Here is a 15889-nt window from a genome sequence, read left to right on the forward strand (position 1 = left end):
CACGAACACTCTACAGCCTCACTATGAAATAAGATTGATTTGCTACACAGCAAAGTATGTAATAAATCAATGATTCATTCAATCGAAAATACCCTATTGCAAGTGAGCTTAACCTCCAGCAATGATGTGACTTGATATAAGGATCGTATTAAGTCTCACAATGAGAACCTGAGCCGTCACAAAAGCTCCATCGGCATTAGCTAACCCCAGTAAAAACAAATTACACGTTTACACATTCGGTTTTTCCAGAGTGGTTGAAACACAAGTTTTCAAACACAAGATGATGCCACTGACAAATGCGCTTATTAAATTCAGGAGCGTGGAGACGAATGTGAATTTTATATAAAGCTTTTTTGTGTGTCTGTCTTGTAATGTCTTGTGACCGTTTCTACAAATGACAAACAAAGAGCTGAGACTTACGATAGTTTTATTCAATGACAAAACGAATCCCAGTAAGCAACAAGTATGAAAAGTACAACGAACATGACATTTGTTGCCCGTTTCCACTGGCAACAAACCCGGTTTGGAGTGTTATATAATATATATATATTATAACTACACCAAAACATCAGAAACAGAACCGGGTCCGAGAAGAGTAGAGTTGTGTAGGATTTAGTCTTCTTTGGAGGTCTGAAATTAACTATTTGACTCAAAATGCTACAAGAAGTTAAAACATTGCCATAGAACGATCTCGAACAGACAAAAATATTTAAAAATACAAGCTAAAGAGAGAATAGCAGTCTTGAGAAGGCTGGGCATCTCTGTGAACTATGAACTACACAGCATTGACTTTTACATAGAGAACACATTCAAGCAGCATTCAGGCCAGTTCTTCTTCACCCTCCTCATCAAACTCGCCCTCCTCCTCCGCAGTGGCGTCCTGGTACTGCTGGTACTCTGACACTAGGTCGTTCATGTTGCTCTCTGCCTCGGTGAACTCCATTTCATCCATGCCCTCTCCAGTGTACCTGTAAAAATTAGATTATAATATTCATTCATCGATGACTTTGCAGTAGCATGTCAGCACAGGTCTGGGACTACTACAACAGTAACATAATTCATTCCACTGACTCACCAGTGAAGGAAAGCTTTGCGACGGAACATAGCTGTAAACTGCTCGGAGATGCGTTTGAACAGCTCCTGAATGGCTGTGCTGTTTCCTATGAAGGTAGCGGCCATCTTGAGGCCACGAGGGGCAATGTCGCACACTGCGGTTTTGACGTTGTTGGGGATCCACTCAACAAAGTAGCTGCTGTTCTTGTTCTGCACATTCAGCATCTGTTCGTCCACCTCCTTCATGGACATACGGCCTCGGAAAATGGCCGCCACCGTGAGGTACCGGCCGTGGCGAGGGTCGCAAGCAGCCATCATGTTCTTGGCATCGAACATCTGCTGGGTTAGCTCAGGAACAGTCAAAGCCCTGCAAGGAACCATTTTAATAAACCGTTAAAATGCACAATGGAGGTGGGCAGAACATCAAAGTTTTGTCAAAGATATCAAATTAAAATAAGTACAACATGATTTGTTGTTTATGAGTCAAAAGAGCTGAATAAGCAAGAATTGAGAGAGGGAGATTTCCTAAAATGTTCAAGTTAATTTGTCCATGCACTGTGTGATACTTTAACCTCAATGAACCATATAAAGTGTTTGAGGGATTGGATTAGAATAACATTAGTTTTTGAAACAATAATATAAATGTCTTAATTTAGAAAATACTGTTCAACACTTTAAAAAGTTTCACCTGTACTGCTGACTGCCCCGACTGGTCAGTGGGGCAAAGCCTGGCATGAAGAAGTGCAATCGGGGAAATGGCACCATGTTCACAGCCAGTTTCCTCAAATCAGCGTTGAGCTGACCAGGGAAGCGCAGACAGGTGGTGACACCGCTCATGGTGACAGAGACTAGATGGTTTAGGTCACCGTATGTTGGTGTAGTAAGCTTCAGTGTACGAAAGCAGATATCATACAGGGCCTCATTATCAATGCAGAAGGTTTCATCCGTGTTCTCGACCAGCTGGTGGACAGAGAGTGTAGCATTGTAAGGCTCCACCACGGTGTCAGACACCTGCCGTTTGAAAAGAGAAAAAGAAAGTTAGACATTGAAATCAGCCTTTTTCTATCCATTTAATTAAGTTGTGAGTACCTTAGGTGATGGCACCACGCTAAAAGTGGTCATGATACGGTCTGGATATTCTTCTCGGATTTTGCTGATTAGTAGGGTACCCATGCCAGAGCCAGTACCTCCTCCCAGAGAGTGTGTGAGCTGAAAGCCCTGCAGGCAATCACAGCTCTCTGCCTCTTTCCTCACTACATCCAGCACAGAGTCCACAAGCTCAGCTCCCTCTGTGTAGTGGCCTTTAGCCCAGTTGTTACCGGCTCCACTCTGGCCTATATTAGCACATGACAAACAAATAAGAAACTGGACATCTACTTGTAATGTAATTAAATGTTAAACGGACATTCATATTCTTACCAAAGACAAAGTTGTCTGGTCTGAAAATCTGACCAAATGGGCCAGATCTCACAGAGTCCATTGTTCCTGGCTCCAAATCAACGAGAACTGCACGAGGGACATACTTTCCTCCTGTGATAAAAATATGTATCATCATCATCAATCATAATTATTAAATCTATATCAATATTAAGTACACAGTTCTTAAGAGTATTTACCTAGTCTCTTTTTTTTTTTATATATTTTTAACAAAACAATATAAAGGACATTTATCCATCATGTTATAAGTCATTTCATAGCACAGAAAGTGTACTCTTAAAAAAGGTTTTTAATGATCCGTTTGTAATGGCTGATTCTGGGAGCGCAACAGTTCTTTTGCTTTTAGACGACACAGTGGACCTCACAATTCTCTCATCTCGCTTGGTGCACTGCGTGGGTGTCAGGGAAACGACATTGGAGTGGTTCAGGTCCTACCTGGGTGACAGGTCATTAAATGTAAAAGTTGAGGTCTCCTTTTCTTCACGGGCAGCTCTACATTGTGGAGTCCCACAGGGCTCTATCCTCGGACCTATTCTTTTTTTCTCTGTAAGCTTTGTCAATTTTTTTAGAAAACATGGGATATATCACTTTTATGCGGACGATTCCCAAGTGTATCTGCCAGTAAAAAATAGTTCCTTGGCACCCCTCCTGACATGTTTGGATGATGTCAAGGCAATGTTTTTCCTTCATCCAAGTGGGTCAAAAATGGAGATTGTTGTTTTTAAGCCTAACAAAGCAGTTGTTTTTAATTTAGAATTTGGAGTCTCTCCAGCCCTACATCAGGTCTACAGCTATCAACCTCGGCATCATCATTGATAGAGATTTTAAACTCGACAAACAGATAAATGCCATGGTTAAATCTGGTTTTTATGACCTCAGGCTCCATCTAGACTGTGAATTGTCATATTCTGAACTGGTCAGAGGAGAAATATCATTGCCCAAGTTTGACAGTGTTGAACCCACAGGTTACTGCTGTTCGAACAGCCTTTGAAGCATGTCATATGTGCTATTCCATCCCGTTTCAATTTCTTGAATACGTTTTAAAGATGGGTCAAATTTGTCGTGGGCTTTGCAGCTTGAAGGAAACAACCCCACAACATTTCTTGTCATTGATGACAGCGGTTTGATCCAGAACTTTCGTGACGATCAGATTCAATGCATATGAAAAACATGGAACAGAGCGGAGGTGAAGGAGCGTGACACTTCATGTTGGGTGCATTATACTTTTTCAGTAATTCCTCAGTCTGCCATTAAGAATGTGTTGAGCTGTGAGAGTGTCCAAACTGTCCAAAGTTTTGCTTCAGGAGTCATATAATGGCAGGTCACACCAAGATAGCATCTATATTAATTGAAGACCACATATCTGCTGTAAGGCTCACAAACTCAGCCTTTTCATACATTTGGGTGACCATGTTTTTTAGTGCCTTTCGTGACGGGAGGACATAACTTGGATCCATGGGTCATGGACTAAAGACCTGAAGCCTTCATCCTTCACTGCAGAGAGAGGCAGCAAATCCTTCACTACCATTTTTTACTAGGGATTCATCATTCATCCAAGGATTTGTCTGCCTAAATTAAAAGATAAAGCATTTTATGGACACAATTTTAAAGGTCTAAATGTGCACAAGTACTAACAAAGCATTACAAACTAATTATGGCCGCAGTGTCGCGAGTTTGAATCCCAACGCTGATGATTTACTGTACGTCTACCCCTCTCATTCCCTATTTCACCCTGTCCACTACCGTCTAATAAAGCCTACGGGCAAAAAAATATTTTTTTTAAATAATTATGCTGTTTAATAGAACATTTACAATGAAATGTAATGACTTTTAAGACATTTTAAGGGGTTTGTGTAAAGACTGACAACAGAACAAAAAACTAACTACAGGTATTTCATTTGAAAAATAAGCTAAAAACTTTAAGTGTAACTTTAAGTTGCAAACTATCTAAATACTAAACGTAGCAGTTTTACAATGACTGAAACTTATGATTTGGACAGCACAATGCAGGGGCTTGGTTAAGTTACAGCTTCACTAAATAATTTAGATAGCCTAATAATATTCAATAATATATTACTACGCATACCTTGGTTACACGTGCCAACAGTGGCACCAGCAGTGCTTGGAACAGAGGGATTAACATTTTCTGCTATCCCTAAAATGGTAGGATCCTAAATGGTGCATCATAAATGAGGTATTGTTAGGCCAGCTGCCTATCACAAACAATACACCTAACTTTGTTAGGAGACTCTAAATGGAAAGGCTCCCAAACAACTAACTGTCGGTGTCTCTTGTGTGGAGTCTCATCTCGCTGACCATCTCACCTAATACATAGCCTGCCTAACAGATGTATAGATGGAAATGTGTGAGTGGTTTTGGATGTCTCACTATGCTAACTATGAGTCAATGTATGTCTATAGCATAACTAAGTTGGAAATGCTGTCACCTATATACCTCACTTAAATCTCAACATACAAAGTAAATAAGTCTAGAAAATCGCTGCAATATGTCGCCTCACAAAAACCCATGAGTGACAGATGATTTAAACACCTTTTAAAAAGGCGTAATGGACGATTTTTTGACACCAAATCTGAGTCTTATTTCCTCATGGCGTCGACTGACGATTAGTCCTGCCACGTATCAATCATAAAACGCACCTACTGCTCACCTGCAGCCTCGTCCCAGGAGAGCAGCACTTTCCCTGTTTCTAAGCGCATCGATCTATTATAATATAGTTCCTTCAGTGTACAGGACAAAATTAAGACAGAAAGTCAGTTCGAGCTGGCTCAGAAGAGACGGAAATCTACGGGAGACAAGGGATGTGATGCGATCCATCGCGCTAATAAACAAACGCACTTTGCTTTTTGTGCGTCCGCACGGGTGGAGTGCGCATGCGCACTTCCGCCTGAGTTCTCAAATCGGCGAAAAATTGTCCATTGCTTTAAACTTTGAGGGCGGTAGGTTGAGAGGTGTGCCGTTTTGTGATTTGTTGAAACCCCTGTCAATCAAACTCCATTGGATGCCCCCTTGTGAGACGGAGAATAGCCCAGCAGTCCGGCCATATAGCCTCATGGCTAACGCTAACCCGGCGCGGTCAAATAGCCCAGCAGTTTCAGGAGCCGCGGCACGAAATAGCCTAGCAGTTTCGACTGCGCGCCGCGGCTCTGGAGACACTCCCTTGTGCAGCAGGGGTTCATTTAGCCAAAGTCACGTGACACGCGCGTTATGGCGCAGTGTTTCAACACGCATGCTCTTCGGGGTTTCGACAGTGTCGAATCACCTGTTTCAAACCGGCCATCCCTACATAAACGTAGCATCGGTATCAAAACCAAAACACCAGTGTAGCATCCGTTTATTCTAAAATTTTGGCTTGGATTTCACCTGAGGCCTCGTTGTAGTAAACGTTGATTCGCTCCAACTGCAGGTCGCTGTCGCCGTGGTACGTCCCGGTCGGATCGATGCCATGTTCATCACTTATCACCTCCCAAAACTGTAAACAAATAAAAGTGTCGACTGTAAATAATTATTCTAGTAATAGCAAACTCGGCACATTAGCATTAAGACACCAGGGCGGCGGCTCAAGCGGAAGCTAACGTTCATAAGCTAACGTTAGCTTAGCACCCCGCCCAAACCAAATTTACACAAGATATCACATCAGCTATGAAATAAACAAAAACTAGTCTGACCTTGGCTCCAATCTGGTTTCCACATTGGCCGGCCTGTAGATGCACAATTTCTCTCATGATGACCACGTTCAAAAGATTTACTCAAGGAACAGACTCGAAAGCAGCGATGGCCGGGAATGAAATGGGCGGTTTGACGTAGTGCGTGTGCTTCAAGACTGAAGATTCAGCTTTCACACGTGATTCATGCGCTGATCACGTGACTTAGCCCAGGGGGGCGCAAACTTTCTTCACAGAGGGCCGCATTTAGAGCAGAGGGCCACAGACAACCCGACAATGAAGTGAACCATTCGAAATGTTGTATTTGACATAGTTTTAATGCGCCTCAACACCTTTAACAATTATGTCCATCCATTCATCCATTTTCTGCCGCTTATCCGGGGCCGTGTCGCGGGGGCAGCAGTCTGAGCAGGGACTCCCATTCAATTTTGTATCTATTATTAATATTATTCATTATTATTAATGTATCTACTAATTCTATCTAGACTCAAATCGGTTTTATCTTTTAGCGACCTGGAGCGGGTGATCCGTGCTTTGAACTCTACACATCTCGACTACTGTAATGCACTGTACACTGGTATCAGACAAGCTAACCTGTCACGCTTACAGTTAGTGATGGCCAAATCAAACCCCATGAACCATTTGAGGCTTTAGCCAATTATCTCAATACATCCATTCCTCAAAAGGTGTTTCATTTTCTCCACTACCCCATCTTGAGGTCAAAACCATGTTATACATATAAGATAGTACAGAGTCACAAACCAGGACAAAATGTGAACACAGCCTAAAAGAAAGGCGCTAAATAAAACCTATGAACATTTCACCTCTTTGCAATCAACTGTTTTCTAGAATTGGATAATAACTGTTACAATAATAAATATAGCCGCAAGCGGCAATGATTGGCCCTCGCCATGCCGCCGCCACGCCGCAAGAGGCGGTGGCGCTAACGTGCCCTAATTAGCCTTTTATTACATCTACAGCTGAATCTGTGACGCTGTCACATCTTCTCCCCTTTGTTTTACCATTCAAAAAGCAATTTTATTTTGAATTCTTTGCAAAACGTGCAGCTTTGCCGCACAGACACCGTGACTCTTTGAATAAAAATGTGTATAACTTTTACCCCCGAAGATGAGTCTCACCAAATTTCAGGTCAATAGGGCCAACGCCCGAGGAGGAGTTCGTGAAAGTATAAAGTGTAAGCATGTTCTGGCGATTTCCCAATTGGAATAACATGGAAGGTTTCTGTCATTGCTACGGCAAAGCCGTAACAATTATGACATGGGTCTCATTGACTTTTTTGATAAGGATGCCAAAATTTAATTTTGTGTCAAATTTTGTAAAATTTCGCAAAACTAAACATTTAACCTCCATATAAAATCTGTAGGGGGCGCTGTGGTGCCAAATTCATATAGTTTAACAACTGATTCTAATTTGACGCAATTCGGACTTAATCTGAGCAAACGGCAGCAAATTTTAAATTTGGGAAATTTCTGAAATTCTAGCTACAGTTTGAGGCTTCGCCGCACAGAGACCGTGACAGGTATCAATGTAATTTGAATAACTTTTGATGTCCCACTCCTCAGTACCATTTTCACCAAATTTCAGCTTTTTAGGGCCAACGCCCTGGGAGGAGTTCGTAAAAGTACAACGTTTGGAAAAACCGAGTCATGCTTAGCCATTTTTTAACCAATATAGCCAACATTTGGTTGGGCGGACGGCGTTGCCGTAATAATATTTTTTACTTCTCTTGTCACCATCTACCTTTGCGGCAAATTTCATGATTCTACGATCAGATTTTTTTTGGGTCATTTCCTATCTCTCAATGCATTTTTGGTACATTTGGGGGCGCTGACGCGCCTTTTTTATTTTAGAAAAGGGAAATAGCCAGAATGTAGAGAGGCACGATTTTTAGAGGTGTGAACATTTTTGTGACTTTTCGTCAATGTTCACTGGGTGAAAAATGGGGGGGGTTGGGCCCGAGAAGAAGAAGAAAGAAAGAATAAGAATAATATTCTGATACGAAAACAATGTTTCCCATTTTTCAAATATCATAAACTATACATTTTCGGAATGTATAGTTAAGCGCTCGCGCTTTCCTACTTCATGGTGTCGGTCCCTGGTCACTGACGGGTACTTTGGTTAATTTTGAGTGGGCTTCGCCCACTTTGTGTTTTTGGCCCTCTAAACAGTAATGATGTTCCATTTTTGCATTACATGCTTATATGCACGGAACATGCAAGAGATGGGGAACGTATTCGTATACGTATTATGGGGATGACAACCGCGAAGCGATCGTTTAGTGCGCACTTTTGCACGGGCTTAGCCCGTTTACAACGGTAATGTTCCATTTCCCTACTACTAATTAGTATGCACGGGGCGTGCATGAGTGGAGGAGTTCGTTAGTGAGTGTTTGGAAGTGGGCGAGCGCTTCACGCTCGATTTCCGCTCACTTTCGCAGCCGCGCTTCGCACGGCCTTACGGAACTAATAGGCCTTCTCTCCAGCTTGTGGTGCTCGGGCCTAATAATAATACTAATACATTATGTCTAAAAAACATCACTACTACTGTGTGAGTGTGCTGTTTTATCCTGCAAACATGATATTCTCTGATATAACCGTTTGCTCTTACCTTCATCCTCCTCCAGCTTGGTCTCTTCTTCTTCCTCATCATCTTCGGTGCCGTCGAGTTTAGCCTTCTTCTTCTTCCTCTGTCGGACTTTGGCGAGTCGAGCCCGGAGCATCGCCTGCCTCTTCTCCTTCAGACGCTCACGTTTGTGCCGCTGATCCGTCGTCTGAAAACACAAACGTATTTTGTGTTTGTCTTGTGTTCACGATTGGTTCATTGATAATATTACTCAAGTAAGTGTAAAAAAGACACTTGGGGAAAAATACTCGAGGAAGAGAAACAGGATGGAACATCTGGTGTATAATTTGAAGGACAGGAATGTTGAAATTGGTAGGACAAGAGATCAAAATTAAATCCACTATTTTCAAAGGTCAAACACAAACATTTGAAAAACTAAATCATATCTGAAGTGGGGAAACATAAATGTTCAAATTATTTAATATTGTCAATATAAAGCCTTTGTCACAGACTATGGAAGAGTAACTAAAACTCCTTCAAACCCATTTTTAAAAAATGTGTCTTTTTGGGGCAAACAGGTGTCTGAAAGAGTAGCAGAATTCAATAACCTTCAGATTAATTCTTATGACTTTGTTGAGTTCACAAACTCTCTGGAATCCCTCTCGTGGGGCTCTCACTGGTGTTTAATTGTGATTGGGCCGGAATCACCAGTGCTGCAGGACTGGACCAATCACAGGACAGCTTTGTGGTTTGTGAGCTGCCCAAACGCACATAAACAAACATGGCGGCACTGACAGAAGTATTTTGGCCGACTCTCGCATAAATACATTTAACACTATTTTTTCTTTCTACTTTTTAAAACACTGTTGATGTTTCTGCTTCTTCCACTGTTGTGACGCTTCGATCAATCAGTGTGAAGTTTAGTACTTTACATGTTGACCGGTGTCAGCGAGAGCCTCTCCAGACTGATTCATTAGAAGAACTCAAAGTGTTACACGTCAGTCTGGTCGTGTTTGCTCAGTGATGGAGGGAGACACTTGAAACAGTGTGGTACAGAGTGTCCTGTGTTTCAGTGAGCTACGCAAACGTGTTTCTGTCTCCACCTGTTACAGCTACAGCAGCAACAACAACAACAATTCCTCATCTGCTCTGACCCATCTGTTCCCCCTCTCATCCCGCTCCCTCCCCTACCTCACCCTCTCTCACCTGGTCTCGGAGCATGTCCAAAGTGTCCCTCTGTTTGCGTCGCTCCTCTTGATCGTGAGAAAAAGCGAAGTATCCCACACCCAAGTCTCTCGCCTCTGCACAAAACACATGAAGAATGTTCGTCTGTTTTACATGAATGAATGTAAACAAACAAATAACAAATATCCCTCTTTTCTCGCTCTCTTTTTTTTTCTCTTTCCCCCCGAAGGACGGTAGTTCGCATCTTGCTCTGGTGAAGCGGTCAGATCCATTGGCCCGCAGGTTGCCTCAGGTGAATACTGTCGTTGTGTCCTTGGGCAAGGCGCTTAACCCAACTTGCCCCCAGTGTCTGCGAACACTGGTGTGTGAATGTGTGTGTGAATGGGTGAATGTGTGTGTGAATGGGTGACTGGTTCCTTGATGTAAAGCGCTTTGAGTGCCTTGACGGTAGAAAAGTGCTATATAAATGTGACCATTTACCATTTTCTCGCATCTCATCTTTGTGGTTTTCCTCTAGTCCTTTTACTGATATATTCAACATCTCTGCTCTGTTCATGTGTCTTTGGGTCCAGACTGGTTCTGTTTGTATGTTCTACACAGATCTTAGTTGGGTCACACTCCTCTGCTGCGTCTCAGGACAAACACAGGGGTTTGTTTATTTCAGCGACGTGTGGGAAATGGAGTTCATTGTGGGGATGGAAGTATCGGTATCAAAGGATCATGTATCAATAATGACTCATCTCAGTCTACACATTTAGCGTGAATGAAGTCAGACCTTGTGCTCGGATGTCCTCGTAGTGGACTGGCCCCACCGGCCTCTTAATCGCCTCCTCTTCTTCTCTCTCCCACTCTTTTCTCTGCAACTCTCGACGCATGTCCTCAGAAAGCAGTGTCTTCTGATCATCGGGCACTTTTCTGGTACAACACAGTTCAAAAGCTTCAAAACTGTACACAACATCCCAGTAGTTTCTACAAGAAACTAAAAGTATTATACAACTTGTTACTCCAACATATTTGTTATGGGGATTCTTTAGTCATTTTAATGAAATACCCTGTATTCAAATCCAAGTCCATTCTCTGGAAACTAGGCAGGTCTTTTTTCATGCACCTTCGAGATCGTCCCAAAGAATCAACATAGTCCACCCTTCAAACACAAATAAAACATTCAGTGATTAGTTTGTCTAATTCTGATATTTTATTGAAAACGACTTTGAACAGATTGTATCCTGTTGTAAAACAAGGAACTGCAAGGCAGAGTAGTAACACCTTACGATCACTAGGGGGCGCCTAACACCAGTTCTTGACCACCACGTGAAGCACGTTTGCCAAACGCATCGCCCCAAATGATTTAATAGACGACGTTGCGCTCTAGAAACGACACTAACAGCTTTACATATGTGGTATTTGACGAATCCACAATAATCTGCCCGTTTAGTCAAACAATTCGGATTTAACAGCCTCGTTAATGCTTTTTAATGTTATTGGACAATAGCACACACCACGTGACCAACGAATGCGGCGACGACACCACGCCTTTTTACTTAAACTATAATAAATAGCGCCTTTTTAAGCGAATTATTGTGTTTCACATGGACGTGTCCGACGTGTTAAGTTCACTTCTTCGCGTCGAGTCACCGCGACTCGTAAAAGCCAAACTTGAACATGTTTGTGTTTCACACCGTGAGTGAGACACGCGTGACGTAGATCCTGGTCCGACACTCTGACATTTGTCAAGTTATCGCTTCTCGGCCTTTTGGCTAAGATCAAGTGTAGTATCTGTTCTTATCAGTTTAATATCTGATACGTCCCCTACCCGGGGACCATATATTAAATTGATTTTTGGAACTGGGAGATGGAATAGGGGCTTGCTCCGTCCACTCCACGCATCGACCTGGTATTGCAGTACCTCCAGGAACGGTGCACCCCCTCTACATGTCTAAAGAAACACTGAATGGAAGAGTTCTTTGCCTTTATTCTTAAACCAAAAGCCGTCGAAGGAGTAAAATTATTTATATTATTTTCATAAATACTCTTTTTAATTTACTACCAAAAACATGACTAGTTTACAACGCTCACTTGGAACAGAATATATATGTAGTTTTTTTATAAATCATAAGTCTAAGCGCAATGGAGTTTTTTGCTGAATTGTGCAGCGCTAATGGTCAGTGATAAATTTATTTAAAAGCATAACCTCACCATTCTTCGTCTGGGTTTTCAGGAGCAGGGATCGGTGACGTGCTCACTCTCTTCTCCTCCTCTTCCTCTCTCCTCTCCCGCTCTCTTTCTCTCTCCGCCTCCTGCTGTGACAGAGTTTCCTTCTTTTTGTCGATGATCTTCTGAGTGAAGTCGACCAGAAACAGCCCCTCCGTCTCTTCATCTGACACATAAAACACATGTTGATTTGTTGATTAGTATAAAACAATTTTCAGCATGTGCGTTTTCTTGACTCACCTGGTAAATCTCCTTTTGACATTTGCTCGTAAAGTTTAGCCTTTTCTTCCAATTTGCGCCTGGAGAGAAGACACAAATCCATCCATCAATTTTCTACCACCGACAGTGAAATAGCAAAAGACTAAGGTGGTCACTCATTCTCACATAAAGGAGATTATATACAGGCCATGGGTACAGAACCGCGGCGAAATAGCCCAGCAGTTTCAGGAGCCGCGGCACGGCCATTTAGCCTAATGGGTAACCCTGACCCTAACCCTGACCCTAACCGTAACCCTGACCCTAACCCTGACCCCTAACCCGGCACGGTCAAATAGCCCAGCAGTTTCAGGAGCCGCGGCACGAAATAGCCCAGCAGTTTTGGCTGCGCGCCTGTAGACACTACACTCCCTTATATTTATATATATATATATATATATATGATGTTCACAAATATATGATGTTCACAAACATCAGATTCATATTGGCTGACCTCCACTTTGTCCCCTGCTGTATATGACATGATTCAAACACTAAATTTAAATGGTCTTTTCAAGGTTTTCAAAATACACTGTTCCACCATCTAAGATGATATTTGGCTTTCTGAGTACCAGAGATTGACCAATATAGTTTTTTCATGGTTTTAACAGGCCTAAATTAGGACTAAACCACATCTAATATGAATCTAAACCAAGTCAAAATGAGACCATGGATAAAGTAGTAGGACAAAACCATTCATATTTATCTTTAAACTAAACAAATGCTCAAACTGCAGAGGGTCTCATGTACAATCAAAGGCCAGTCACAAGAAATTGGTATAAAAAGCAATTCAAGAATGTATTAAGAATGATCATCTCTGGTAAGAAAAGCACTAGTTAACTAAAGGCATTAACTGACATTTACACTACAGTCACTCATGTAACAAAGGCTTCCTCTGCCACTGTAGTTTTAGTAAAATGTGTAGGGAAACCGATAAAGCTTCAAGTTAAAACTTGAAGACAATAATAAACCTTTGAAAAATATGTGTAATAACAAGTATTTACAATCAAATGATGCCTCCTGCTGTATTTCCCAAACAAACAACAGTCAGAAATGCAACGTTACTTATCAGTATAAGTGGGGGTTTTATCAAAAAATGTATCACAATTGTTTTTTGTAGATTTGCAAAATTAGAATATCGAGTTTATCGTCTATAGTTAAAACTATTAAAAATTACCTCAAAAAGAGACAGAAACATCTAGTGTCGTCTTACAAACAAGGGAATATTTCAGCATTTTGTGATTGTTTGAGTCACATTTTGTACGAGACTTGAACCTCAACCAAGACGTTCACATTTTCCTGATGCTTTGTTAAAACATCCTCAGAATATCATTATTGAGAAACACATTTTCGACCCGTAAATATTACGCCATCAGAATATCCAAATGATAAACCGACAGCACTAAATACTAATATAATGTGTAACAAAAGAAATGTGAGATAGTTTGCATTTTTATTGCAAAATATGAACAATGAAAGGCTATAGTAAGCACATTTTCCGTCAGTATTAGTGCCGTAAAACCTACAAATCAGGACTTTCCATTTCATAATCATAAACAAATGCAGTAAAATCCAACAGTCTTAAAACCAGGCTGTGGAATCACTAATGTGTTTTTCTTTTGACAAAACCACCTCGATTGTGTAATATTAAAATCACATTATGCTATGCTTCACTTTTGCCTCCTTTTAAAGTGTCGATGCAATCCAGCACTACCTCTAATAACTAATGATGACTTTATACTTCTAATAACTAATGATGACTTTATACTTCTAATAACTAATGATGACTTTATACTTCTAATAACTAATGATGACTTTATACTTCTAATAACTAATGATGACTTTATACTTCTAATAACTAATGATGACTTTATACTTCTAATAACTAATGATGACTTTATACTTCTAATAACTAATGATGACTTTATACTTCTAATAACTAATGATGACTTTATACTTCTAATAACTAATGATGACTTTATACTTCTAATAACTAATGATGACTTTATACTTCTAATAACTAATGATGACTTTATACTTCTAATAACTAATGATGACTTTATACTTCTAATAACTAATGATGACTTTATACTTCTAATAACTAATGATGACTTTATACTTCTAATAACTAATGATGACTTTGTTCTGCCACTCACCTCGCAGCGTTGACGTTGTCCTGCTCCTCTGCCAACAGCTCTGCATCTTTCTGAGCTCTGGCAGAAACGCCTTCATTCTGTTTACTCCACACAGAAGGCTTCTGAAAGACCACAGTAGCAAAGACAACGCGTCCAGCAAGTTTAGTTTAGTCTTATTGCACGTCAAAGTACCAACAACACACTCTTACCTTCGTACTAACTTTCTCTCTGACTTTGCTTCCAGCTCCACCACTGAGCTGAGCGAGTTTATCCTGCTTAAACTGCTCCTGTTTTCTGTATAATTCGGCTTTCAGATCCACCAGCTGAAGAATAAGATGTTTTTGTTATTAACCCACCACAGATATTAACAATAAAAACGTAAACTTGACGGAAAAGAGTCCACAGCACTGTTGCCATGTTTACGTTAGCGGCGTTAGCATTTTAGCATCACGATAGTACTCTGACATTAACGCGTTTTACAATCGTGTCAGGGAGTTATGTTTACCGAACTTTTTGCCACACGTAAAGCGACTTAATGGGACTTACTGAAGAGGCTGTTACAGAGAATATTCTTCTTCGCTTCGTCTCGCTCTTTTGGGGTTTCCGAGTTTATCTCATAGATCCCATGCATAGATCTAGTATATTGTTTTTTTCTCACCGGTTGGATAATATTAGAGATCCATGGATCTAACCAATGAGCTAAATCCAAGTAATGTATACTTCAAGTTGTAAGTTATAACATTATTTAAATGAATTAGCAATGTGTAAATCACTTTCAAAGTAACTTCCAACACTGGCTCAAATATAAGTCTTTATTTTACAATCAAGAGTGAATCATTTCCCATAACATACAATTAGAGCATCAATCCATTTAGTACAAATATGCAGCATGTAAACATATCCACTGTTGGCCATTGTGGTTCTGACTTGGAGTGGCTGTTGCAGAACAGACGATTTGCCCATTTTAGGCACAAAAATAGTCCCCTTCTGTAGGTGGGAACACACACATTCAGTGTGGTACCACCGACCGCATCTGGTGCATTCAATCTGAAATATGGGACATTCTAATGAACTATAGAAAATGTTTGATGGACTTCTAAATTATAATAAAATTATATTATTATTAATCAGGAGGGTTAAGTGAGCATGTATTTTATAAAATTTTATTTCACTCTGTAGTGGGTGCTATTGCGCCAAATGAATGTTTCACTTCAAGTAGGTTTAAGGCAAAGGGTTTAACATCTGATTCAAATTTGACGCAATTCAGACTTTGTATGCACCAACGGCAGCAAATTTAAAATTTGGGAAATTTCTGAAATTCTAGCAACAGTTTCTGGCTTCGCCGCA

General features: G+C 40.8%; 2 protein-coding genes and 1 non-coding gene across 3 annotated transcripts; 1 reads left to right on the forward strand and 2 right to left on the reverse strand.

Annotated features, from left to right (window-relative positions):
- Positions 1 to 410: 410 nt before the first annotated feature.
- Positions 411 to 6284, reverse strand: LOC140366059 (tubulin beta-4B chain-like). The gene is made up of 7 exons (XM_072452720.1): positions 6177 to 6284; positions 5872 to 5980; positions 2473 to 2583; positions 2143 to 2387; positions 1742 to 2064; positions 1076 to 1420; positions 411 to 968 (listed from the first exon to the last, which is right to left on the reverse strand). The coding sequence occupies exons 1-7, from the start codon at positions 6231 to 6233 to the stop codon at positions 821 to 823; spliced, it is 1338 nt and encodes a 445-aa protein (XP_072308821.1). The 5' UTR covers positions 6234 to 6284; the 3' UTR covers positions 411 to 820.
- LOC140365782 (coiled-coil domain-containing protein 174-like) lies at positions 6258 to 15505 on the reverse strand. Its single transcript, XM_072452336.1, has 11 exons — positions 15470 to 15505; positions 15089 to 15133; positions 14752 to 14865; positions 14564 to 14664; positions 12393 to 12451; positions 12138 to 12318; positions 10993 to 11085; positions 10717 to 10856; positions 9963 to 10057; positions 8769 to 8964; positions 6258 to 6331 (listed from the first exon to the last, which is right to left on the reverse strand). Exons 1-11 carry the CDS (start codon positions 15503 to 15505, stop codon positions 6258 to 6260), a joined length of 1134 nt encoding a protein of 377 aa, XP_072308437.1.
- Positions 11679 to 11869, forward strand: LOC140366484 (U2 spliceosomal RNA). Its single transcript, XR_011928032.1, has one exon. It is a non-coding gene; the product is annotated as a U2 spliceosomal RNA (small nuclear RNA).
- Positions 15506 to 15889: the final 384 nt, after the last annotated feature.

Source organism: Eucyclogobius newberryi, unplaced genomic scaffold (assembly GCF_026437365.1).
Source record: "Eucyclogobius newberryi isolate DKJ021-1_F unplaced genomic scaffold, fEucNew1.0.hap1 SCAF_19, whole genome shotgun sequence".
In the NCBI taxonomy this organism is placed as follows: Eukaryota; Metazoa; Chordata; class Actinopteri; order Gobiiformes; family Gobiidae; genus Eucyclogobius; species Eucyclogobius newberryi.

What these genes read in the sequence shown, in the direction of transcription:
- LOC140366059 (XM_072452720.1), bottom strand. Translation starts at nt 6,233, where the DNA reads ATGAGAGAAATTGTGCATCTACAGGCCGGCCAATGTGGAAACCAGATT. An exon ending in GCGTGGTGCCATCACCTAAG is followed by an intron (nt 2,065 to 2,142) that starts GTACTCACAACT and finishes TTCAAACGGCAG; the next exon opens with GTGTCTGACACCGTGGTGGA. An exon ending in CGGGGCAGTCAGCAGTACAG is followed by an intron (nt 1,421 to 1,741) that starts GTGAAACTTTTT and finishes GGTTCCTTGCAG; the next exon opens with GGCTTTGACTGTTCCTGAGC.
- LOC140365782 (XM_072452336.1), bottom strand. Translation starts at nt 15,505, where the DNA reads ATGGGCAAATCGTCTGTTCTGCAACAGCCACTCCAA. An exon ending in TTCTGCAACAGCCACTCCAA is followed by an intron (nt 15,134 to 15,469) that starts GTCAGAACCACA and finishes AAACCCCAAAAG; the next exon opens with AGCGAGACGAAGCGAAGAAG. An exon ending in CGAGGACATCCGAGCACAAG is followed by an intron (nt 10,058 to 10,716) that starts GTCTGACTTCAT and finishes TGTTTTGTGCAG; the next exon opens with AGGCGAGAGACTTGGGTGTG.